The following is a 25,767-nucleotide window of genomic DNA, read 5'->3' as shown; positions in this document are numbered from 1 at the left end:
GACCACCCAGGTGTGAAACAACGTAAGCAGGGGTCGGGGTGTGGCGCCCACACCACATGGAGAAACTCCACCCCTCTATGTTACCAGGCAGTACTAGGTGGTAGATGACTCTCATCACCGGTGAAATCCACCACTTTGCTTATTGGAGGCTTGAAGTGGTGGAACCCATGTTTAGTCTAGAGCTAAGTCCCAGTCAACCCTTCCCTATCTCTTCCATTATGTAGTATGATTGATGACTTTTGAGGTTATGATGAATGGCGTGGCGAGATCCAATATTCCTTACATTTCGAGGGTACAGCTCTAAAACGGTGTTCGCAGGCCGGCCGCTAGTACTATAGTACACCAGACCGAACCTATTGGCAACTCTCTTGGAAGCTTTCGGATCAGCTAGTGTATAATTTTGCTACCTCTACTCTGCCAGATAGTGACTGGAGGGAGTCCGAGTAGTGTGTATGCGGGGAGCATTGTTGAGGCCACGTTATGTCAAGGATCTGGGTATATTCTTACCACGTGTACGCCATATCCAAAAATTTCATTACTTCATACAGCATGTCCCACCCACCTTTTCTTACTATTGAATACACCATGAATTGTCAAAATAATAGAGCAAGCTTATCTGCGAAAAGGTCTAAACCTCCCAAGCACTTCCTAATTCATTTCACAAATATACGTGGTCTCAATTCTAATCTCAACGATATCCATTTCCACTTGCAGTCTGCCAAACCCCATGTACTTTTTCTGACAGAATCTCAGTTATCCAAATTATTCGCTGTATGATTCCTTTCACCTCAAAGATGGTACTTGTGCATATGTCCATTCTGATATTCCCTGTCAGAGGGCAATTTGGAATCTCCTCTGGCTTAAAATCTCTCTACCTCATTGTGTCAAATTCATCTGTTATCTCTACCGTTCTCCCAACTCCACTAATCACTTGGAGCTCTTTGACTTTCTCTCTTTGCAACTTGACTTTCTCCAGTCCAACTTTCCTAACAGTGAGGTAATTTTCCTTGGTGATTTTAATGTCCACAACTCCAGCTGGCTTCCGTTTTCTAGTCACACCGACCCAGCAGGTCGAGATGCTGAGGCTTTTGCAATTACTAATGACCTAGCACAGATTGTTCATTTACCTACAAGAATACCGGATAATCCTAATCACACAGCCAACACGCTTGATCTTTTTCTCACAAACAACCCTTCTAAGTACACGGTTGAAGTGAGAGGTCCTTTAGGCACTTCAGATCACAACTTGATGATTGTCTCTTCTCCAATGGAACCTTTATCTTATGGCTACTCCTAACCTCGTGTTGTTTGGCATTACAAGAATGCAAAATGGGATGACCTGCGAGACTTCTTTTCTTTGGTCAGATTACTGTTTCAAAACTTCTGATGTCAACGTTTGCTCAGATCGTGTCAGTGAAATTATTCTTACAGGAATGGAATCCTTTATCCCACACTACACTTTAAAATCTCGTCCTTTATCTAAACCTTGGTTTTCCAATAATTGTGCTAAGGCTGTTCAAGAGAAGAATGTTGCATATGGTAATTGGCTTGTTTCTAATTCTTCAGTTTCATTTTCTGCCTACACCAAAGCTCGCAACAATTGTAAAGCAGTTATTAATCAGTCCAAACTAGAGTTTGAACAGGCTAAGAGTAGAAAACTTGCTTCTTACCCTAATGGTAGCCGAGCATTCTGGCCTCTTGCCAAAGCTATTGGCCACAACTTTTGCCCATCTCTGATCCCACCTCTGTCCAAACCAGATGGTTCTGTTGTCACTTTAGCCAAGGATAAAGCTGATCTGCTAGCATCCCATTTTTCTTCCAACTCATGTATTAATGATCTTGGTAAAACTCCTCCCACCATTCCCAACACGCTCCATTCAATGCCTCCTGTGGTCTTCCGTCAAAAGGATATCAGAAGGATCCTGAACTTACTCCTATTCTTTGCCGCCCTTTTTCACTTTCTTATTCCAAAGGTGTTTTTCCTTCTGGTTGGAAATTTGCTCATATTCAGCCAGTTCCTAAAAAGGATGACAAATCCCTCCCATCGAATTATCGTCCCATTGCAATTACTTCTACTCTTTCTAAAGTAATGGAGAAATCAATTAACCGCCAACTCTTAAACTACCTAGAAACTTTCCTTCTGATCAACGATCGCCAGTATGGATTCCGCCAATGTCAATTCACTGGTGATATTCTGGCTGATGTTACCCATTTATGGACCAATTCAATGGAAAGGTTCGGTGAAACACAAGTAGTTGCTCTTGACATCTCAAAGGCTTTTGATTGTGTTTGGCATAAAGGTCTTCTAAACAAGCTTCCATCTTTGCCAACTGTTTTTAGTAATTGGTTATCCAGTTTTCTGTCTGATCACTCACTGAGGGTGATGGTAGATGGCTCTCTGTCTTCTAACTTATCCACTAATGCCGGTGTCCCCCAAGGTTCAGTTCTTTCCCCCCACTCTTTTCCCTCTTGTATATTAATGAGCTTCTTCCATTGACTGGAAATCCTATCCATAGTTTTGCCGATGATAGCACATTGCATTCCACTTGTCCTGCTCAATCAGCTTCATCTTCTCGAAAATCTGCTACCAATTCTTTAAATACCGATCTTCAGGTAATTCTCCAGTGGGGCAAAGACAACATAGTTGATTTCAACCCTTCTAAAAGTCAGTCTTGTCTTATATCTCGCAAAAAGGATGCTTATCTTTAGTGACACTCCGATTTCTAGGCAAAATGATATACCTCTTTTGGTGATTACCCTGACTCCTAATCTCTCTTGGCACAAGCCCATTACAAATATTGCTTCCTCTGCATCTAAAAAATTTGGTTTTCTCTTTCGCTCTCGGCGTTACTTTTCTTCCAAACAGCTGCTCACTCTGTATAAATCGCAAATACGCCCTGCCGTGGAATATTGTTCCCACATTTGGGGTGGTGCCCCCAAAACCTCTCTCAGGCTTCTTGATTCCATTCAGAAGAGGGCAGTTAGGTTAATTAATGATTCATCTCTAACAGAGTCTCTCCACTCGCTTTCTCATAGAAGTACTGTTTCTGCTGCATGCCTCTTCTACAGATACTTCCACGGGCACTGTTCTTCTGAATTGGCTTCTATAATTCCCGCTCTCTCTTTCAAAACAGTCCGAACATGTGCCGCCACCAGCCAACATTCATTTACTGTCCAACTTCAAACCCACAGAACCAACTTTTCATCTTCCTCGTTTATTCATTCAACTGCCGTTTTCTGGAATAACCTTCCTTCATACGTATTTCCTGAAAATTACAATCTACAGAAGTTCAAGTCCAATATCAACAAATATCTTCTTTCATCTTCTCAACCTCCAACCCAAGCATGGTACTAAGTACTATAGGTTCTAATACCTCTCGTGTTTGGGGTTCACATAAAAAAAAAAAAAAAAATTCCTTCGAGGGCATCAACCCTGTTCTTCAATCCCTCATGAGCCCATCGGAACATCAAATTTGTGCTTAATCTTCTCTTGCTCATTACAACAAACATACAAAGGCATCCTTTTGTTGTATCATGTGTGGTTCCAAGTAGCTTTCCAAAGAGGCAACAAGCAGAGCACATAAAATCCTGATTTGTTAGAGCAGCATTTCCCAAACTTTTTTTAGTTACGGAACACTTTTCATCTCACTATATATTTATGGAACACAAGCTTAGCGGGAGCCAAAGAACTGTTTGCTAATATTTTATTACACATGATGCATTGTGCATATTTATTTCCAACACGAATAAAGCCGAAATTCAAATAACTGTCATCATACTTTCATTTTGGTCTTTTTTTAATTGGTTCCTGCTTTTTTACTTCAGAATTTTGGGGAACAAAAGGTTATGATTGTTCATCCTCACTTTGAAGTGTGACAATATTGTGTTTTAAAGTTCCTTTTTTCAACCAAAAATCCATTTATTTATTTTAATAATAATATTTCGAAATACTGATAATTATCAAAAAAAAAAATTTTATACAAGGAAGTGAGTTTAGTTATGATATCGGTTTGCTTACCCCTCTCTGTCAATCTGTGTACTCCAGGCTAAATCGCATACGAATGGCATATTAGACCACTACATTGCTACTTTTTCATAGATGTCATTACCTCCATGCAAAGCCCGCCCACATAAAGTGTTCTGCAGTCTGTTTGATTATTAGTCTATGCCAGTATATTTATAATGGAAAAAAAATAATAATATTAAAAATTATAATGATATAAAAGTGGTGAATGCTACAATATGCAAAATTTGTTTATTTTTTATTATTATTATTTTTTTAATTATTAATTACCATTTTTCACAGAACACCACTTGTTCACATCTCACGGAACACAGTTTGGGAAACTGCCGTGTTAGAGAACTGTTGTCAGCAGTTCCTTCCCATGGCAAAGCTTTCCTGCTGCTTACCTTTCACTTGCTGCTCTAGTCTGCGGCATGATTCTAGTCTACATTTAATTTTAGAATACTGCATGAAATTAAGAGATAAAAGAACAGGCAACCCCCGTATAACACAGTACTCTACAACATGGTTTTGCTCTAACACGATAAATAGTGGAAATCCTTGCACAGCACGATACTTATATAACATGGTTTTGCTCTAACATGGTTAGAGAATTTTGGCAAACCTCACATAACATGGTATTCTTGAACATTTGTGTGGAGAAAACCCTACTATTATTATGTTGGATGCAATTTTTCAACTTTTCCATTTTTTTTTCTGAATCCCCACTGTTAAAACTCATTACATCAGAAAATTTACAGTGGATTTTGGAAAAAATTATTCCAAATCTATTGAAGTGATGGAGGCATGGAAACATTTCTCAACCCTGGACTGTATTGGAATCATTACTTTATCGCTCAAAGAAACAAAACCGTCAACATTAAAACCGTGTTGGAAAAACATATGGCTAAGTCGGTAGGAGGGAGAAGGTCTGGTGATATGACTACGAAAGACATTCAAGAGTTACTGGAAGAAAAGAGGCTGGCGAAGCAGATTTGGTGGAAATGGCATTGGAGGTAAACTAAGTCAATTCAGAGGATGAGAGCACAGATTAAAATTCTGAAGTTCCAAATTTTTCATTAAAAAGCATATGGGAAGGCATAAAGTTAGCCGAGCAATTAGAATCTTATTTTCTGAATGCAGATCCTTCGACTGAGAGGAACACAAATTTCAGAAGGGAGCTTCAAAAATGCTTAGCTTCATACCATGCAATTTACAAAGATCAAGCAAAATCAAACAAACCCAGATTACTGATTTTTTAAAGAGAGCAGAAGATCTAGAAAATCTAGATGATGCAGAAGAAAGTTCAGAAGGTGAAGATATTCTGCAACAGAGAAGAGGCAGAAAATTAAATGAACATACATTATGACATATGTTTGTAAGACATTTGTATCAGTTCTTACTATTTTTAATAAAAATTAAGTTTCCAATAGTTATAAATGATGTTTTTACGTTAGCTTTTGGAACGTAATCCCCCCTTTTGTACTGGTGCTTAGTCCCATATAACACAGTTTTGCACCACACGAGATTTTACGGGAACCTAACTACCAAGTTATACAGCGGTTACCTGTATAATAACATTATACTATTTTAAGTTAATGTACTATTAGTGATTAAGTCCACAAACTACTTAATGAAGTTTATGGGCTTAATAAAACACTTATTAATATTACACATAAGACTAAAAATTGTGATTATTTTGTTGTTATATCAATATTATAATTGACTGTATTTATATTGATATTATAACAATGGTGAATATATCATTCTTAAATCGATGCAGTAGCAATGGCAGATTGCAACTTTTACTTTTCAAGAAATTTCGAATACTAAGTAAAGAACAAATTAACCAACTTTATCATATAAACACAAGGCCACTAATAATTTAAAACAAAAATACAACTAAATCAATAATTTTTAAGGAATATAATAAAAAAAATATATCCAGCCCTCAAAAAATAATCTGTTCACTGTAGTGCTACTTGGAGTTTGTCAGATACACAATTGATGTTAGTTTTCAGACTTTTACTTTGAGCATGGTTACTGTGTTGTGCAGCATTATTTAATATGAAAATGTTGCTGGTCATGTTTGGAATTTGAGAAATGTTGTTAAGTATTTACATTATATTATCATCATCATTATTAAAAGTACAGGTCAATGTTGAAAAAAAGCTGTAAATTAGGTTGAATTTGAAAGTGCCTGCAATTCTGCCCAGAAACGATAGGAGGGAGTATACGATGAGAGCCTAGTCGATCAAATCGATGCTGGAGAGATTGTGCAGTCTCAAGGGGAAGAATTTTTCTCAGCCTGGTCTGTACTTGTTAACAGGAGAGACTGCTTCTACAGGGATGGGATAAACTTAAATAGAAAGGGTGCAAGAATATTTGCTGACGTTATTGATGCAGAGTTAGGTGGGTCGGAAAACTGCTAGCTTGGGGGGAATACACGGACTAATAGACTTAAATATCTATTAGTCCGTGACTGCCAGGACTGCTGGGAGTCATAGTGGAACAAATAAATACATGAGCTGTGTTAAGGTAACTAAGAGTAGAAACAGTGCATGTATATTTGCATGTACACCAATGCTAGGAGTATAGTTAATAAATTTGATGTTCTGGAAGTGCTAAGACATCAAAGGCAGATATTGTTGGGATATCAGAGAAGTAGTGTCACACAGACATAAGCAGTGAAGAATTGGAATTTGGGAAGTACAATGTGTACAGAAAGGATAGACAGGACAGGAAGGGAGGAGGAGTTATGCTATTAGTTAAGAAACACATAAAATCTAAGGAAGTGCATCCAATTGATGTTGGTGGACAATGCAATGTTGAGTTTGTTTGGTGTGACATAAGCACTGGAAAAGGAAAAATCAGAGTAGGTGTGTGTTATAGGCCTAATGACTTTGATGAGTATAATAAGGAACTGTACAGGGAAATAGAGTGGGCCAGTAAATCAGAGAGTCTTATAATGGGGGATTTTAATTTCCCAGATATTGACTGGAATTTGTGGGTTGGTCGCACACACACTAGCAAGGCTTTTGGAGATTTATTAGATGACTGTTTTCAACATCAGCATGTTTGGGAGGCAACTAGAGGGAGTAATACTCTTGATCTGATTATCAGTAGTGATTCTTCATGCATTAAGAATCTGCAGATAAAAGAACTGCTAGGTGGCAGTGATCACGGTGTGCTGAAGTGGGATTTACTCAAAGAGGTAACTACCATCAGAGGTAAAGGGAAGGGTTTTTGCTTTTGTAAAAGTGACTATGGTGGTCTGAGAGTATTTAAATTCTATACGATGGGACCAAGTGATGATATTACCAACAGCAAATTCAAAATGGAAGCATTCAAAGAATTAATCTTGGAAGCTACTAGGCTTTTCACACCAACTAAGGAATATTGTTCAAGATTTAGTCCTACATGGATGTTGTAATAGTAGTAGTAGTGGCATGTGATGGAAGAAAGCAAGTGTATATGATGCACTTGCTTTCTCTTGCAGCATCAGCCAAAAAAAATTTACAAAACAATTCCCTCTAAATGTTTGTCCAGTTCCTCCTTAAATTTATTCAACCTATCAACTTCCACAACGACAGATGTTTGTTCCAGTAATTAACCGCTGGCTAAAGGCAATATATATATATATATATAGTTTGTATTATGAATTGTAATTTTGTTTATAGTTATATTATTGTAATAACTATCATATAACATATTTTTTTAATATTAGATATATATGTATATATACAGAGAGAGAATTGGATCTAACAGGCAGAAAATTGAGTAAGGGTGCCACAAAATAAAAGAAATTACTTAGAGGTGCCGCTATTAAAAAAAAGTCAAAAACCACCACCCTAATGGATAAGTGCATAGATAAACAGAAGAATAAGGGAAGGTCCACCCTACAATGGGCCTCTCTCAAATTGGGCTCACTGTTCTGATCATATTTTTCTAGATTTTTTATCCCTTAAATAGGCAATTCTAGTTTCTAGTTTTGTTTCTGTATACTATGGATTATGCAAGTTTAATTCTTTAATTTATGTTTACAGATGCTATGCGACAATGTAATCTAATTTTGGAGTGTATATATATATATATATACTGAAAAGTAAATTGCCCTAATGGATAAGTACATAGTAGTAGTAGACAATGTGATGCAAGAAAGCAAGCGTATGAGTTTATGTAGCATCAGCAAAAAAAAAAAAAAAAAAAAAAACACAATTTCACACATCCATTCCCTCTAAAAGTTTGTCCAGTTCCTCCTTGAATTTATTTAAGATACCAACTTCCACAACGACAGATGGAAATTTGTTCCAGCAATCAACTACCCACTGGCTATAGGCAAATTTCTGCACATCTATTCTACAACTGTCTATTCGTCTGGTTTTCTATTCTACAATAGATAAACAGAAGAATAAGGGAAGGTCCGCCTTGCAATGGGCCCCTCTCAAATTGGGCTCACTGTTCTGACCACATTTTTCTAGTTTTTTTTTTTATCCTTTAAATAGGCAGTTCTAGTTTGTGGGCAAAAAATAAATAAACAAACTAACAGAAATGGGGATATAATAGAGTTGTTGTTGTTGTTGTTGTTATTTGGTTTTTAGGAGCATTAGCAACTAAGGCCATATTGCTCTGGGGATATGCGGTGGTCATTCCCTGACCTTTCTGCATCCTCCCTATTTGGTGGTCACGGGCTCGAACCCCGGTCTAATCAAGAAGTGTGTGCTATGTGCTGCTGCACTGCCCACCTGGCTACGGAGGCACCATATAATAGAATAAGTGGATGGGGGGGGGGATAAAAAAAAAAAAAAAAAAAAAAGCAACAACATACAGGCAGTTCCCACTATACAAGTTTTTGCTTTACGAGTTCCCGGGTTTACAAGTTCTTTGTTTCAAATATCAAGTATCAAAAAAATCGAAAGAATGAACATGAAATGCAATAAATAAATGTTAATGCTAAATTCATAAATACGGCATTTTAAACCACATGCATAGCTGTAAATGCAGTACTACCGTGTGTGCGTTTGATTAGGCAGACAAGCGCGTCTCAATAACTTGCATAACATACAGTTACCACGCTGACGTTACAAAGAGTAGTTATGTTGCTTTTCATTTAGTGCGCAGCACATGCTTCTTGATTAGACCAGGGTTTGAGCCCATCACCACCAAATACGGAGGATGTGGAAAGGTCAGGGAATGACCACCGCATATCCCGGAGCAATATGGCCTTAGTTGCTAATGCTCCTAAAAACCAAATAACAAACAAACAACAGCTTTTCATTTATTCTGTCTTGTAGAGCGCACTAGAAAAGTTACTACAGATTTGAAAAATGCTTATGCATGCTATTGTGAAATTTATAAAGAAAACAGAAGACCATCTTGAAAATAAACTACTCTTGAAGTGCTTCTGAAGAAGAAGACGACCCCTTGTTTCCAACAAAAGAGTGCCGAGCCAACAATGAGTGATGAACCATCAACGAGTGTGCATTTTTATAATTATTATTATTAGCCAAAAAAAAAATTTTCTGAATTACCCTGAGAGAGAGAGAGAGAGAGAGAGAGAGAGAGAGAGAGAGAGAGAGAGAGAGAGAGAGAGAGAGAGAGAGAGAGAGAGAGAGAGAGGAAGAGTCAGAAGTAGAAGGGAATTACCAAAAAAGAGAAAAGAATGATGATATCCAGCTCAGTACCCTGGGGGTGTGCCAAGCCCATACTCACCAGATGTGAGCCCTAGTCGATGATGATGAAGAATAAACATTCTTTAACATTTCTATGACATAAATAATTTCTTTATTATTATAATTTGCTTTAATTTCAAGGTTATTTTTTCATTTATATGGATAAACAAATCATTGTTTAAGCATAAACTATTATTTTGTTGACCTTTATTTAACATTACTATGGTCAAATTTCATTGTTGAGAATGTAACCTGTTTTTAACATTATGTCTATGGGAAATAAACTGCTTTACAAGTGCACGATAGGATTAAATTAACTCTTAGTCAGGAACTGCCTATATATATATATATATATATTAGGGCTTACAATACCGAGATTCTGGGATCCTGGTCATTTTTTTCTAGTATTCAAATTCCAGTATTAATACAAAAATACCGGTTTTTCGGTACTAATTTAAAAAATAATTATCCATGATTTATTCACATAAAGGTTATAAAATCAACAATAAATCATTAATACTGCTGAATTTGCACATGATGGATTGTTATACACAGTACACATGCAACGAAACCTGAAAGCGTCAAGAAACTGTAAGACAAAATCTTACAAATATATTTCTCTTAGTAAGTATAGCATGTGAAAGTAAATACAGAAATATTTCCATTAGTGGCAGTAGGCCTGGTAGTGCAATTAAGGAATATGGTGAACAGTGTTATGGCAGATGCGCAAGGGTTAAAATTAAAAGCTTTTGAAAATAGTTTAATCCCTCTATTACACTGCTACTTGAGGATGCAAGACTCAGTGCATTTTGGGAAAGGGTGTCGGTATGGAGCAGTTCAAAGGTATTGTGATCTTGAGGAAAAAGATGAACGCATTTCGTCGTGTGGGAAAAATATTCTGTTTTTCCCACCAAAGGAAGAAGAGCGAGTTTAAGGAATAACACTGTGATTGGGTCAGGTGTAAATTAGATAGGGGGAGATATGTAAATGCATGCAAACCCTTCTGCGGTTTGCACATAAGCTTGCGTATAAAAAGATAGTACAAGGGGCGATTGCAACTTGCAATCAATTCAATAAATAAATAAACGAGAAGGAAATAAATAAGGAGGGGTTGCAGACTTCCAGTGGTAGTTCTGGGTTCAGTTTGGGTCCAGTTCTGGGAGTGTCCATCTATATAGTGAAGGGTTCCGCTGGGCATGTTTCTGTGCTAGAAGTTAATCCAAAAGTTCAATAATAAGCCAGTCAGATAGTGCCCTGGTTTCTACTACTGCTGTGGTAATTTCCTTCAGTATTAACAGAGAACTGTTCTCGAAATCCTGAAATAAGACAGTACTGGAAGAGCTATACAGCAGAGATGCAGAGTTCAACTAAGAAGAGAGAGAGAGAGAGAGACATCACCGACTCCGTGGAAGGAACCCGCACAAAGGAATCCCACCGTGAAAGAGAAGGAAGACAAGTCCTCTGAACTGTGTTGTTTTGGAAATGGTACTTAGATAAAGTGGGAGATTATTTTAGAGTAAAATAAGAGTTTAGAGATTATCGGAACGAACACGAGAAATAAGGAAATGTTTAGTATTGAGTTGGTTTATTGGTTGAAGTTGTAAAGAAAATTCATACTGCTAAATTAAGAGAGATTACATGGAATTGTTAGCATTAAGTTAGCAACTTATGGATTACTGCTGTCAAGAGAATTGATATTGGTGATTAAGACTGAATTAGTTTAGTGTTTGAAGCTGTAGAGAGAGTTGATGTTAATTGAGAGAAATTTTATGGAAATAATAGCATGTATTAACAGATTAAATGATTTTTTTTTTTTGATTTGGTAGTTGTTGGCGCATCGGCTTCTGTGGCCATATTGCACCTCCCAAGGTTTTTGCAGTACTTTGATCCAAGCCCGAGGCGGGAATCGAACTCGCGACCTTTGGGTTGCCGGGCAGGTACTTTACCCACTCGGCTGAGATTAAATGAGAAAAATGAATAGATTAGATGTAAATGAACACCAGTTATTATATATTGTAAGTATATTTGTATGATAAATGACTTTTGTTTTATATTTGTGTCATTGCTCTTGAGAAACTGACAGCTCACATGTAATATATATACTCGTGTGTGTGGGGGGGGAGAATATCCCCCAGCTCCTGGAAATTCTCATTTTATAATGCAGTCAGGTAGCTTGTGGGGCTTAGTGCTTGAGGGAATTGCTGTACGAAAATCATAACAATGGCCACTGATGACGATACTAAGGTACAAGGAAATAAAAATGAATAAATAAATAAATACTCCCCCCACAACTTAGATTTGGTTTCCTCACCAAGCTTAACTGTTAGACCTTTTCTTTCGTTAATACGGATGTAGTGCCATAAAAAGGCAAAAAGGTAATATATTTTATTTTTGATAAAAAGGGAAAGATTTTTTGAAAATGAGGGAATAAGGGGGGGGGGGTCAGAACTGCAACTCGTTTACGACTATCTCAGTACAAAGCACCAACCAGCACAGAATCCAAAAGGACATTTTCTGCTACTAATTAAATATGTACCAAAATTAGATCCAGTTTAAATGATAACACTATTGAGTTACATAAAAGCTCACTTTATTTATTTATTTTTTGTTTTCAGTATGTTTAATAATTTTTGCTAGAATATTTGTTATTGTAATAAAAGTTCGATTTAAAACAAAGTAATTACTCGTTTTTTCCTTACTTTATCGCACCTAATTGTCATCAAAATTTATTGCGAAAAATGTTTTTTTTTTGGAATGGTTTCATAAATTAAAAATACCAAAATACGGTATTAAGATTTTGACTGGTATTGTGAGCCCTAATATATATATATATATATATCTATAAACAGATACAGTTCAATAAATTTTAAGCAATGAAGAATGGGATAACATGTAAGTCCTAATGAATAAGAGTTTCAATTCAGCAACAAAAATGAAAAGGATAAAAATTAAATTTTATAATAAAAACAAAAATAGATCTCAGAAGTGTCGCATAACAGTTGTGTTCCATTTGGGGCACATGCAACAGAGTTAATTTTCTTTCTACTGAAGATTGGCTATAGGAATAGCCCAAATCATATGAACGTTTTAATTTAAGTTTAATGTTTTATCCAATATTACAAACTGAAACCTTATTTGAAGCTAAGAATGCAGTGAAATGTCCCTCCTTATAGACAGAATTATACCTGCATTAAAAAGTATATTCTTTAATGAAAATTTCAGAAGTTAATCAAAATCATGTCTGACTAAAGTTCATGTAGACTAAATTAGTAATTAAATTCATATTAAAAAAAAAATCCATATTTTAACATAACCAAAAGAAAATTGAGTTTACAATAGCATTTAAATAAAAACTATATTAGAAAATACAAATAAATACTTACAGTTACAATTTCAAGCATTTCCTGCCGTGAAATGTAGCCATTGCCATCTAAGTCATACATGCTGAATGCCCACTTAAGTTTTTGTTCCAGTCTTCCTCGGGAAGTCACACTTAAAGCACATAAGAACTCCCTAAAGTCAATGGTACCATCGCCATTTGCATCAAACGTGCGGAAGACATGCTCAGCAAACTTTGATGCATCACCGTATGGAAAAAAATTTCCATATATTTTTTTGAACTCATCAATGGTAAGATTTCCACTAGGGCAATCCTTTAGGAATCCTTTGTACCATTCTTGTATTTCTGCATCTGTAAATTCTGTATTCTGACGGAGATCTTCTAAAACTTCAGGCTTCAGCTTACTATTCTGTTTGCCCATTTTTTTTTTAAACAAGTGTTGTCAGATCTGTATTTGCAGTTTAGGGCAGCAATATCAATGGCTTTCCATACACTGTAAAAAAAAAAAAAATATATATATATATATATATATTTACAAAAACCAAAAGAAAATGTTATAATAAATTTAGAATTCTGACAAGTTTTAAGTCTACTCTATAAAGAAATGAGCTAGGTAATGAAAATAGTATGTTTATTCAAAATGCTCTCCTTGAAGACTTATTACATCATCCAACTTTCTTATATAAGTCACAAAACATCCTTTTTGTTCTGCACTCCAATTCTATATCAGAGTGAATATTGATTCTTTTCACATATTTTTCCAAAATGTACACTTATTTCTTTAATTTTCCCATCACTGTGTAAGCTTTGTGAGTGCTCATATTGTCCTGGACAAACAGGCTTATTTTGAATGTTCTTCTTCTTTTGTATTTCAATTTTTCCTTCAAACAATCTGCAAAAACACAATCACCTTTTTCCAGATAGCCTTTCATGATTATTACTGGTTTGGGTTTTTTTTTTTTTTTAGAAGCATTAGCAACTAAGGCCATATTGCTCTGGGGATATGCGGTGGTCATTCCGACCTTTCCACATCCTCCGTATTTGGTGGTCATGGGCTCGAACCCCGGTCTAATCAAGAAGCGTGTGCTATGCACTGCTGCTCCTGCCCACATGGCTACGGGCGATGATTATTACTGATTTTAGTATTAAATGATAAGAGCCTTTTGGTGGATCTCAGGACCTTGTAGTTCTTGTGTCACAGTGATCTGCATGTTGTCACTCCACAGAATGTTATTTGGTTTTAGGATTGTAGTTAGGGTGCTAACTTTTATCCAAGTTATAATCTGATTCAGTAAGTAAAAAAGTAAAGTGCAGCCATTATCAACCCACTGCAGGACGGAAGCCTCCTCAACAATTCATGCTGAGGGAAATGGACCATAATCTGCCACACTGGTCCAGTGCAGGTTGGCAGATCGACCGTATTCAGCAGTCAAGGGCTTGAACCCCGGTCTACTCAAAGAGCATGTGCTATTGCACTCCTGCTCCTGACCACTCGGCTACGGAGATCTTTTTACTACAACTCCAAAATAAAATAAAATGGCTTTGGTCACTTCAACCAAAGGAATGATTTTGTTCAGTATTCGAATATTAGGTGCATCACTCAGGAGTTTTCTCATGTCTAAATTATTACAAATGATGCTAAAACCTAGTTCATATCATGCACTATGACAATTGGCACACAGATATTTTTTATAGCTAAATAATGCATATTTAATATTTTTGACATTTCTTTGTATTAGTGATGGATATAATCAATTATATACAAATTATTTGTTTGTATATGTTGTTGTTGTTTGGTTTTTAGGAGCATTAGCAACTAAGGCCATATTGCTCCGGGATATGCGGTGGTCATTCCCTGACCTTTCCACATCCTCCGTATTTGGTGGTGACGGGCTCAAACACCAGTCTAATCAAGAAGCGTGTGCTACGCACTGCTGCTCCTTCCCACCTAGCTATGGAGGCGCCTGTTTGTTGTGTGTGTGTGTGTGTGTGTGTGTGAGGGCTGTTCAATGAAGAATAATGATAATTTTTTTTTTTTTTACAACATAACTCATCTATATGAATGTTTTAATTCATTTTGCTTCTTTTCAAAGCAGTCCCCCAGTTGATGAAATGCACTTACTCCAAAGTTTTTGTCATTTTTCAAACACATGGTGGAAGCCATTTTTTTTTTACATGCATTTGAGAATTGCTTCTGATGCCTTTACAACTTCTGACAACTGGAAATGATTTCGTTGCAGCTCCCACTTTAACTTTGGAAATAATAATAATAATAATAATAAAAAAAAATAAAAAAATCACAGGGTGCAAGGTCAGTGCTGTAGGGTGGAAAAGGAACACATCTGACATTAATACTGGCTAAATACTTTGATGCAGTGTGAGAAATGTGAAGCTGCACTTTGTGTTGATGAAGGTGAGGTGGATGCCTATCTGCCTACCTGCATGCAGTTGTGGCATTTGCAATGAATGTGATCCCACAAAGTTCTGTAGTAAGGTCCCATAACAGTCAGTATGACATGGCATAACATGCTAGTAAACTACTTCTTGAATGTCAAAAAAAAGAGATGACCACAACCCCTTTCCTGCAGAAGCCACAACTTTTTTGGTGTTGGCAATGATATAGACATCCAAACAGAGCTTTGTTGCTTACTCTCTGAGTTGAAATGATAAAGCCACATCTCATCTGCTGTTATCACCTTATGGAAAGCCTCGCCATCTTCAGTAACCATTAATTGCAGCTCATGATAAACCTCCATACAAACTTGCTGTTGCTCAGGTGTGAGTAGTCTTGGAACCCAGTGTGTACAACCATATGCAAATGGTCATGGAGAATATTGTATGTGCTTCTTATTGCCAACTGTCTTACTGTTATACGACTACAGAAGTAGTGTTTATATGACAGCAGTGAGTGGAGCTGCAGAACTGCTAATTCTTATGATTGAATCACGCCCATCTTTAAACATTCTAAACTGCCCGTGAGCCATGCTATATGGAAGCAGAGATTCACCATAAGCCTCTTTTAATATTTCACACTTCAGCTGATGTTTTCTTGAGATGGAAACAAATGATCAAGTTTATGCCTGTTCTGCTTCACCTACATAACAGAGTCCATTGTTATGTAGGTCAAGCCGAGCAAGCATTAACTTGACCAACTGCTAGGGTCACAAATTCAGCTACATAAATATGTGGTGCATCTTGGTTTGGCCTTAAATTCTGCAGCTCAGCTAGATATAGCACGCAGTATGGTTGTTTATGAAAAATTATGACCATTCTTTATTGAACAGCTCTCACATATAGTGCTGTTCAATAAAGTATCATCAGGATGCCACCCCATTTCACCATATATACTGAGATAGTGACATGGGGTGGCACCCTGATGAATACTGTTTCACATATATCAGCCAGTTACCTATAAGTGTAAGATTATTATAAAATTATATTCAAGGATAAGGTTAGTATAAGAAAATATTATTAAACAGTATCAAAAAAGACATGTTATACATACACAAGTACTAACTTTATATTCTTCATTCATATACTCTTCATTTTCCTCCAACTACTTTTTTTCTACACTCTGGGCTATAATAGTTTATGGGGGCTGGACTGTCTATATCTATCCAAATTCCTTACCTAATATTGCTTCTTGTTAGCTAAACTGCTATACCATTGCCTGTGACCCACAATATATATATATACACACACAAAATGAGCATAAATACATAATACTAACAAGATCTGTTTTTGCAGCAAGGTGCAAGATAGAACTAGTAGATATACCCAATAATAGACACCACATATATATACAGAAAAATCTTATATACAGAGAGAGAGAGTATGTGCACACACATGTACTGCCTGAGCAGTAACAGCACTACTTTACCTTTAATTTTAATAACATCAGATAAAGTCCCTCCACTGTCATTTTTTCCCTTCTTCAGTTTTCTTATTTTCTTGTCAGTTAGTAATCATTTGATTATGCTTATCACTATTTGTATAACACAAATTCAATTATTCAAAACTTCAATTGTACAATTATTTTTTCTTTTATATTTTGCTCTTATTCCCCCTTCCAACTTCAATCAAAGAAATTGACATATTTAATACTTAACTGCAAGAAATGAAATTTCTTATAGTTAAATATTATAATACTCAAATGTAAGATAAGTATTATAATAAAATAATGAGTATAATAAAATTATGATTCCACTCATATAAAGCTTTATGGCCACTTTATATAAATCAAATAATTTCACCTATGTTACTTCTGTGCAATATCAACCACGTTGATAAGATGCATAAAAACTTTACTAGAAAAAAGAAGAAAAAAAAAAGCTACAAATTTACCATTACATAATCATCACAAATAAAAATTTATACAGTAGTGTTTTTTGTATATTTCCCCCTCCTGCAAATTCTTTATGCATCACATCAAGTGTGATAGACTTATACAGATCATCTACCCAGCTTGCATGGATTTTTCACATACACATCGAACTTTTGTTTCTTTGATATATCATGTTCTTTAAATATTTATTTGCAGCATCATGCTACATACAAGTCTGGAGGCTTCCATTTAGGAAGGAAACAGAGTTACTGTAACAGGTACACAAAATGGCAATAAAGGGGTTCTCTTATGAAGAAAGCCTTCAGATTTTGCAAATTGCAGTGTCTGGAGACTAGTTACCTGCGAGGTGAACTGATTAAAGTGTGTTTACGGCTTTGAATGGCTCAAACTCAATGTTGATGGGATATTTCCTCTTCTTCAGACTATGCACATGAGGGGGCATAAATTCAAATTGAAGATCATTGCAGAATATATGTGCAAAAGATTGCCTTAAGTCCGAGTGGTTGATTGCTGGAGCAAGCTTCCATCCATTGTTGCAGAAGTGGATAGTTTCAATAAATTCAAAGAATTACTCATTACTTTTGTTTATTTCTAAAGAATTAAATTAGATATTATTACTTTGGCAATTAAATTTACCTCAATGTTTTACTACTGCAAAAAATTAACCCTTTAATCTTTTTATAAATTTATTCTGCTATGGAATTATTCTCTCTGTTTAAAGGTAATGTGATTTATATTATTTGGATGTGAGTAGAATTGCTCCTCAGAATACAAATACAGTTTATGGCATGCATCAGACTCACAATTTATGCACACACAAGTAGCTGGAATGATGATGATGCATCAGCCATTTTAAATCCACTGCAGGATGAAGGCCTCTCCAGCAACTTTCCAGTTCCTTCTGTTTTGTGCAATGACTATCCATTTACTACCCACAAACTCATGAATTTCATCAGTACATCTCCATTGTTGTTTGTTTGTTTGTTATTTGGTTTTTAGGAGCATTAGCAACTAAGGCCATATTGCTCCGGGGATATGCGGTGGACATTCCCTGACCTTTCCGCATCATCCGTATTTGATGGTGACGGGCTCGAACCCCGGTCTAAATCAAGCAGCGTATGCTACGCACTGCTGCTCCTTCCCACCTGGCTACGGAGGCGCCCTCCATTGTTGTCTTCCAGGTTTACTTCTGGCTCCTCTTGGGTACCATTCTGTTATTTTCTTAGTCCATCCGTCATCATGTCTTCGAGCTATGTGTCCTGCCCAAGACCATTTTAGTTCTTTAGTTTTGATAAGAATGTCCTTTATTTGAGTTTGCTGCCTAATCCATGTGTTTCTCTTCTTATCCAACAGTCTGATTCCCAATATAATTCGTTCCATTCTTCGCTGTGTAGTTCTCAGCTTCTCTTTTGGTGAGCGCCCATGTTTCACTTCCATAAGTCATGGTGGGGAGTATAACATTGGTTCATTATTTTACGTTTCAGACAAATTATTATTATTATTATTATTATTATTAACCATATGGTGCAAGGAAGCCTGAGGATTATGCTGCACCAGTCAAAAAAAAAAATTCTGAGTTACCCTGAGAGAGAGAGAGAGAGAGAGAGAGAGAGAGAGAGAGAGAGAGAGAGAGAGAGAAGGAAATCACCAAGAAAAGAGAAGAGAAGAGAAGAATGATGATATCCAGCTCAGGACCCTGGGTGTGCCAAGCCCATACTCACCAGATGTGAGACCCTGGGGTTAAATTGGGATATTGCTCCTCAGTATGCGACTATATTTCCTGAATGCTATGCATCCAAAATTTATTCTCTTGACTTCCAGCCATTTATCATTATTACAGCTAATGACTTGTTCCAGATAAGTATATGACTTCACCTTTTCAATTACTACTCCTTCAATCATTATATCCCTTTCTGTGGCATACTTGTTCATCATTACTTTTGTTTTAGCCATATTCATCTTTAGTCCAAAATCCTTACCAACTCTTCATAACTGATTAAGATTTTCCTCTTATTTCTTTGGGATCATGGTTTATGATCACAATGTCATCTGCAAATCATAAATGGTTTAAGTACTCTCCATTCATATTGACTCCTTTCTGCGACCAGTCTAATCTTATGAAAGTTTCCTCAAGGGCAGCAGTAAAAAACTTCGGAGATATTGTCTCCTTGTCGAACTCCTTTCTCAATTTTAAATTTGCTACTGTCTTGTCTAGTCTAATAAAGGAGGTAGCATTCTCATATATTTTCTTCAAAATCATAATATATGGGGTATCTATGCCTTTTCTTTCCAATGCCTGAAACATTGCCTTATGCTGTATGAAGTCAAATGCCTTTTCATAATCCACAAATGCCAGGCATAATGGTGTTTTATATTCATTTGCTTTCTCCATTAGCTGTGACATTACGTGAAGGTGATCCATAGTTGAGAATCCTGTCCTAAAGCCAGCTTGCTCTTTCAGTTGATTCTCATAAAGTATTCTTTCTAATCGGTTAGTAATGATCCTTGTGAACAACTTGTAGATGTGGCATAACAAGCTAATTATAATTGGTGTATAATTTCCAATTTATCTCCTTTCTTATGCAGCAAAACTATGATTGTGTTATTCCACTCCCTAGGCATCACACCTTTTCTAATGCATTATGTGAAGAGTCTTGCCAGTTTTTGTGTCATGTCTCTTCCTCCCAATTTTAACAACTCTACAGTAACTTCATCTTCCCCCGGGGCTTTCTTGTTCTTTATTTTCTTCAATGCATGTTCTACCTCATCAGGAAGGATATCAGGTAGGTTTTAAGTGTTACTAATTTGTAATCCATCTTCCCCACTGCTAGCATTATTCCCTCATTCCTTGTATAACTCTTTATAGTAGTCTTCTGCTATTTGAATCATGCCTTCTCTGCAATTTATAAGTAACAACATCACTATTCTTCAGTTTCAATGTCATTTGTCTTTCTGTATTACTGTTCATGGCTGCTGATTTAAATCCTTTGTTTTTCCCTTAATGCTTGTTCTACTTTTCTTGTGTTAAATTTTCTTATGTCCTCTCTGAGTCTCTTTCTAACGGCTTTGCATAACTCAGTATACTCAATTTTCTCCTTGTCAGTGTTTTTCTTGCTCTTCATTTGTCGTCTTTGGTTCATCATGACAAGTGTTTCTTGACTAATTTTTTCTTCTTTGGATTTCTTTTTCCCTATAGGTTTCTTGGGCTTTATCACTTTCAGAAAGTTGTAATATTCCTTTCAGAAAGTTGTAATATCTTGGTCCTGAGCAGTCTGCAGCACCTCAAACTTGTTCTTAAGTTCCAGTACATACTGCTTTTTCTCCTCTTCTGTTATCTCAAAGACCTTTGTATTATTTACTCGAGTCAGTTTTTTCTCCTTTCTTTTCTTACATCTATATCGTGTGCATCTTACCATTCTGTGATCATTCCAACATTTACCTTGTTCAGGACAGTAACATCATTCACGATATATCTTCTGTTAGTGAGGATGAAGTCTATTTCATTAGTTGTTAATCCATTTGGGCTCTTCCATGTCCACTTTCTGTTCACCCTTTTTTTTGAAAAAAAGTCTTCATTACTGACATTCCTCGAGATTCTTCAAATTCCACAAGTCTTTCGCCTCTTTCACCAATTTCAAAATTTCCTATAGTTCCCCCTTTCTGTGCTGTTTTGTCTCTTTCCAACCTTAGCATTGAAGTCCCCCATAATGATAGTGTAGCGAGTTTTCTGTTCATATAGCAGACTCTCGATTTCTGTGTACATCTCTTCAACCACTTTATTATCATGGCTCAATGTTGGTGCATAAATCATTATAACGTTTAGCTTATACCTCTTAGAAATCCTGAGTAGTAGTCAGGATTGATGTCAGGATCGATGATATTCCAATTCATATTTTCTAATTCCTTTTCCAGCTCTAATATCCTGTCTTCACCGATGAGTAATCTTATGTTGTAACAGGCCAAGTTCAGTTTCTGTGCATGGCAGCCTGGTCGTACCCAGAGATTCTTAGCACCCTCTGCTTCCACTCTGATCCTCTCGCTGCCGTAAGAGGGGGAGTGAAAGCCGCTGGGGACTGAGGGCCATTTGTTTCATCTTACTGTCATGTGCTGGAGGGTTTGGTCTTTTCCCCTTCATGCTGACCAGGCATCTTGAAGAGAACCACTCTACATGTTCGTTGCCACCTAAGTGATGTAACAGGGCTTACCATCTTATCATCGCGAAGGTGTGCATGAGTGGATTTTAGGGACGCAGGCCAACTGGACTTCTCTTAAATCTTCTGAAATAGAAAGATATTGGATCCATCAGTGTTTTAGACTGAGTGTGTGATAACACACAGAATGCCTGTTCCCCTCTAAGCCCCTTGAAATGATCAATTAACTCCAAGTCAACCATGAATGTTTACATATCTTCTTCTCACTTCATAGAAGACAGAAGATATAGTTCATCAAGTAAACCCTCAGTGCAACAAGCATTACATGATGTAGAGCTCCAGTGCAGACGAAATGACTTGGCCGGAGCTTGCATTAATTCAGTAAGCCACACCACTACAGTCCCACCTCCAGTGATGATGTTGCTTTGTTATGCTACGATACAACTGCATAAAGGAAATCTATAGTTTCTGCCTACATTACCCATAAATTCTTGAAGCTTCCAAGAGTGCATTTGATGGTTTGTAGAGTTAAACAAATGCCAAAAACATCAACAGGAACAGTGAGGATGATCAACCGCAACCAATCCTGGCTCTTTCTTCAGGATGGTGTGGTTTGGATTTTGGTTTTTTATGGTGCAAAAATGCTCTCTTCAAGAACTTTCTGCTGCTGCCTTTCCACAAAAAAAGGAGGGGCTACACCCATCAGATTTCCCAGAACAGCAAGAATACCCTCTCCCACTACCTCAAGAAATGAGGAAAGAGATTTACAACACCAATTATAACCAGCAGACAAGGTAATCTACTCAAAGTGATTCACAAACTGTTCCAGTGACTCATCATCCACCACTTAATAACTAGTACATGTAATATGCCTTTCTAAAATGAGTAAAAGCAGATGCTGACTGTACATTCTATAAGATGCAGTTTTTTCACATAGTTTACAAAACAATGCACAATGCTGTAATGTTAAGAGATAATACAACCCTACCAAACTGTTTAACTATATTCAGTCACTTTTGGCATTTTCATTTGTTGCAAAAATAGAAAATGAATGACTACTGTAGTAAAAGATGATGGCACTAAAGTAACAAATCACCAAGTCAGCTTGACAATGATCAGGAGTATCATTCATCATCAGTCAAGTGGCATGAAATAATGATAAATAAATATAACATTGCATTTGCAAATACTGATAAATAAATACAACATTGCATTTGCAAATACTGATAAATACAACATTCCATTTGCAAATACTGATAAATACAACATTCCATTTGCAAATACTGATAAATAAATACAACTTAATAAATATTACTTAATAAACATAACCTCAAAAAAAAAAATCCTTTTTTTCCCCCCTAGATTTCACTGGAAAATCAGAATGCTGGTTCAAGTATATGAGACAAAAAAATACGCAAAATAATTCAGAAAAAAAGGCATTAAACAATAAAAAAAACAAAACAAAGGACATGTTTTCCAGAAAATATGCATTTATGGCACTTTGTATGAACAACTGAGCTTTAGTAATAGCAGCTTCAGATAACTACTTTTTTAATAATATAATTACAACCAATGAAAGAAACAAAATAGGACCCAAAATGTTTAGGACGTTGATATCGTAGTATCAACATACCAAATTTCTCAAGTTAGTGCAGATTTTCTCTTTTCACAATACACAGTGAAGAGCATCAAGTTCATAGCTATTTCAAAGGAGAGCAATAACAGATCAAGCAGAAACAAGTTCCTTGATTAGTTTCCAAAATGATTTTTTTTAATATATTCAACAAGCAACAAAGCAACAAAAAAATTAATCATAGAAATAAAGGAAACAATAAAGCCAAACAAAAGGGAATCACAAAAAACGAGTTTACATACTCAGAAGATGAATGTGTTGGGAAGTTTACGATGAAGATGGAGTCTGACATTATTTATATATATTGTAGTCAATAACAATTTCACTTAATTACATATCTACAACTTTCAGTAAGTTCTTCCAAATAAATAATGAAAACAATGAATGCACATCATTATGAAATGAAATGAAATAAACTTTATTCAAAAATATGTCATAAGGGGTGGGTGAAATTTCAGTTTCAACTGAGTAGTAGTAGTCTTCTTCACTTTCTTCAGGAAATAAATTCAAATTTTTCTGCATTCTAAAACTGAAACGGGATCAATGTTCTAGTGTTTAATTCTGTAAGCATTAACTCATCTATATTCTGTTAGATATCACCCTCCAAGGCAGGTATGGAAAGTACTTTCTGTGAATGGAAGCCTGCTTATTTCAGCCTATAATAGAGCTTACTGCAATGTATTTCTACTTTATATTAAAGTACACAGATAAAGAACATCATGTCAGTGATTTCATTAAACAATTTATTACACAAAAATAAAGAAAAAAAAAAGTACAAATAAATTAAAGTGATGAAACCAAACATAGGTTGACTAATTTAAAGATAAAAAACATAGTATAAAATATATTTCAACTGTAAATTTTTTCTCCAGTCAATCTGTTGTAAAGCTCATTAGAACTTCAGTGAAAAAAATCATTTAATGAGGTAATTTAAATTACACAATTTTAAAAGAAATTAACTCAAGGCACTACAATTAACATTAGTACAATATATAATTTATTAATAAAGAATATTGTCTTTTAATATATTCTTCATGAGGAAGTAACAAGAAAAAAAAAAGCCATCAATTATACAAGTGAAATGGTGAGCTTGATTAATTCTTATAAAATGAAATGAATATGAGTTTGAATGTAAATCTTATGAAAAACAGCAATAAAAAATGATTACTGTAAAAACATTCTAGGTATGTATTCTAAGTTAATCATTAAAGGTTATGATATAGAATAATCAGTATTAAATAAGAAAAAAAAACTACACATCACACCAAGTTAAAGTTTTAATTGGTGAATGTGACAGAGAAAATGTTCATTCCAAAATAGCAATACTACACTATTACAGATAAGGAATAGATGTGTGTGACAGAGTTGGTAAGGCACTTGTACATGTCACACTGATCCTGACAAGAGAACAAGTAACTTACTCTTAGTACAAGGAATAAACTACAATGCACTATTCTAACTAGGGATCCATTAATTTATAATAACAAATTTCCATTTAAACTCTGTATAGCCACCACAACTTCATTTTAACTATTTTACTACAGACAGACAAACTAGCTACAGTAGTCAACAAGAAGGGCAGACAACTTTTATGGCAGCATGGTCTATATTTCACAATATGCATATCAGTGCTCATGTATATTACCACTAGGACCACCTTTTTACTGCAAAAATATAAGGTGTGCTCACAAAAGTTCAGGGACTGATTTTTACCTTGAAATTGCACTATTGTGGTGAGTTTTGACAAGGTAACATGTTTGTTGACTCATCTAGTTAATAGTAAAGATTGAATCACCCGTTCATCTGCAGTCAGTCTAAATCATCACACATTGAATAGTGGGTATTTTAAGTTTTTCCACATTTTAAAATGAATGATTTCACATCAACTTTTGTTTCAAATTAGAGAAAAGTACAACAGAAATCCAAAGCTTATTAAAAACAGCTTTTGAAGAGGATGTTATATGTCATCTGATGATTACAGCAGTTCATAAAGTTTAAAGAGGGCCAATGAAAAAGATCCTTGCTCTGGCTGCCCTTCAACTTAAAAAACCAAGAATTCAACTGGTCATGTTCATGATCTGCTCAAGAATGATATGTTTAACTATTCTTAAGGGTGGTAGTGAAACTGGTATATCTTATGGAATACGTCAATCAATTTTAACACAAAATTTGGGAATACAACACATTTTAGCCAAGTCTGTGCCTCATCTTCACACGATCATAGAAAGTGTTGAGTTTTTCGACATCAGGATCTTCATCAATGTGCAACTGCTGATCCACACATTTTCTTCCACTACTGAAGTATCGTGGGTGTATACCTGGAAACAAAGGTCCAGTCCTTTCCTTCTCAATGGAAAATACAGTCCCCTCTCTAAGGTCCAAAAAAACAAGACAATCATGATCAAATATGAAGGTCATGCTTATGTTTCCAATTCACATGGCATTGTTCTGCACGGTCACACAATGAACCAGGAATACTACAAAACAGTTCTACAGTGATCGATTGATGTTCAGTGCATTTTAGGGAATTGGTGCATGCATCAGGAAAATGAAATTTCCCCTTGAAAGGTAACAGGTTTGCAACAATTGGGAAAATTGAAAAAATCAGAATGTAACACAAGAA

The 25,767-nt window shown here is 35.9% G+C and overlaps 1 protein-coding gene across 2 annotated transcripts in view; it reads right to left on the bottom strand.

Moving 5' to 3' along the window:
• The window catches only part of LOC150087433 (neurocalcin homolog), a 165,229-nt gene that overhangs the window by 11,530 nt on the left and 127,932 nt on the right, over positions 1-25,767 (bottom strand). Inside the window, exons 2-3 of one of the 2 annotated variants that reach the window (XM_090371182.1) lie at positions 16,896-17,000; positions 13,059-13,508 (exon numbers count right to left, since the gene is read on the bottom strand). In XM_090371182.1, the coding sequence (XP_090227308.1) occupies positions 13,059-13,436 (378 nt within the window). In that variant the 5' untranslated portion in view covers positions 13,437-13,508; positions 16,896-17,000. The remainder of the gene's footprint in view (positions 1-13,058; positions 13,509-16,895; positions 17,001-25,767) is intronic. The other variant, XM_090371183.1, reaches the window with a different exon arrangement.

This window comes from Mastigoproctus giganteus, chromosome 4, assembly GCF_048544385.1.
Source record: "Mastigoproctus giganteus isolate SK-2022 chromosome 4, ASM4854438v1, whole genome shotgun sequence".
Lineage (NCBI taxonomy): Eukaryota > Metazoa > Arthropoda > Arachnida > Uropygi > Thelyphonidae > Mastigoproctus > Mastigoproctus giganteus.
The sequence above is the reverse complement of the archived record's forward strand: the minus strand, read 5'-3'. Positions and strand labels throughout refer to the sequence as shown.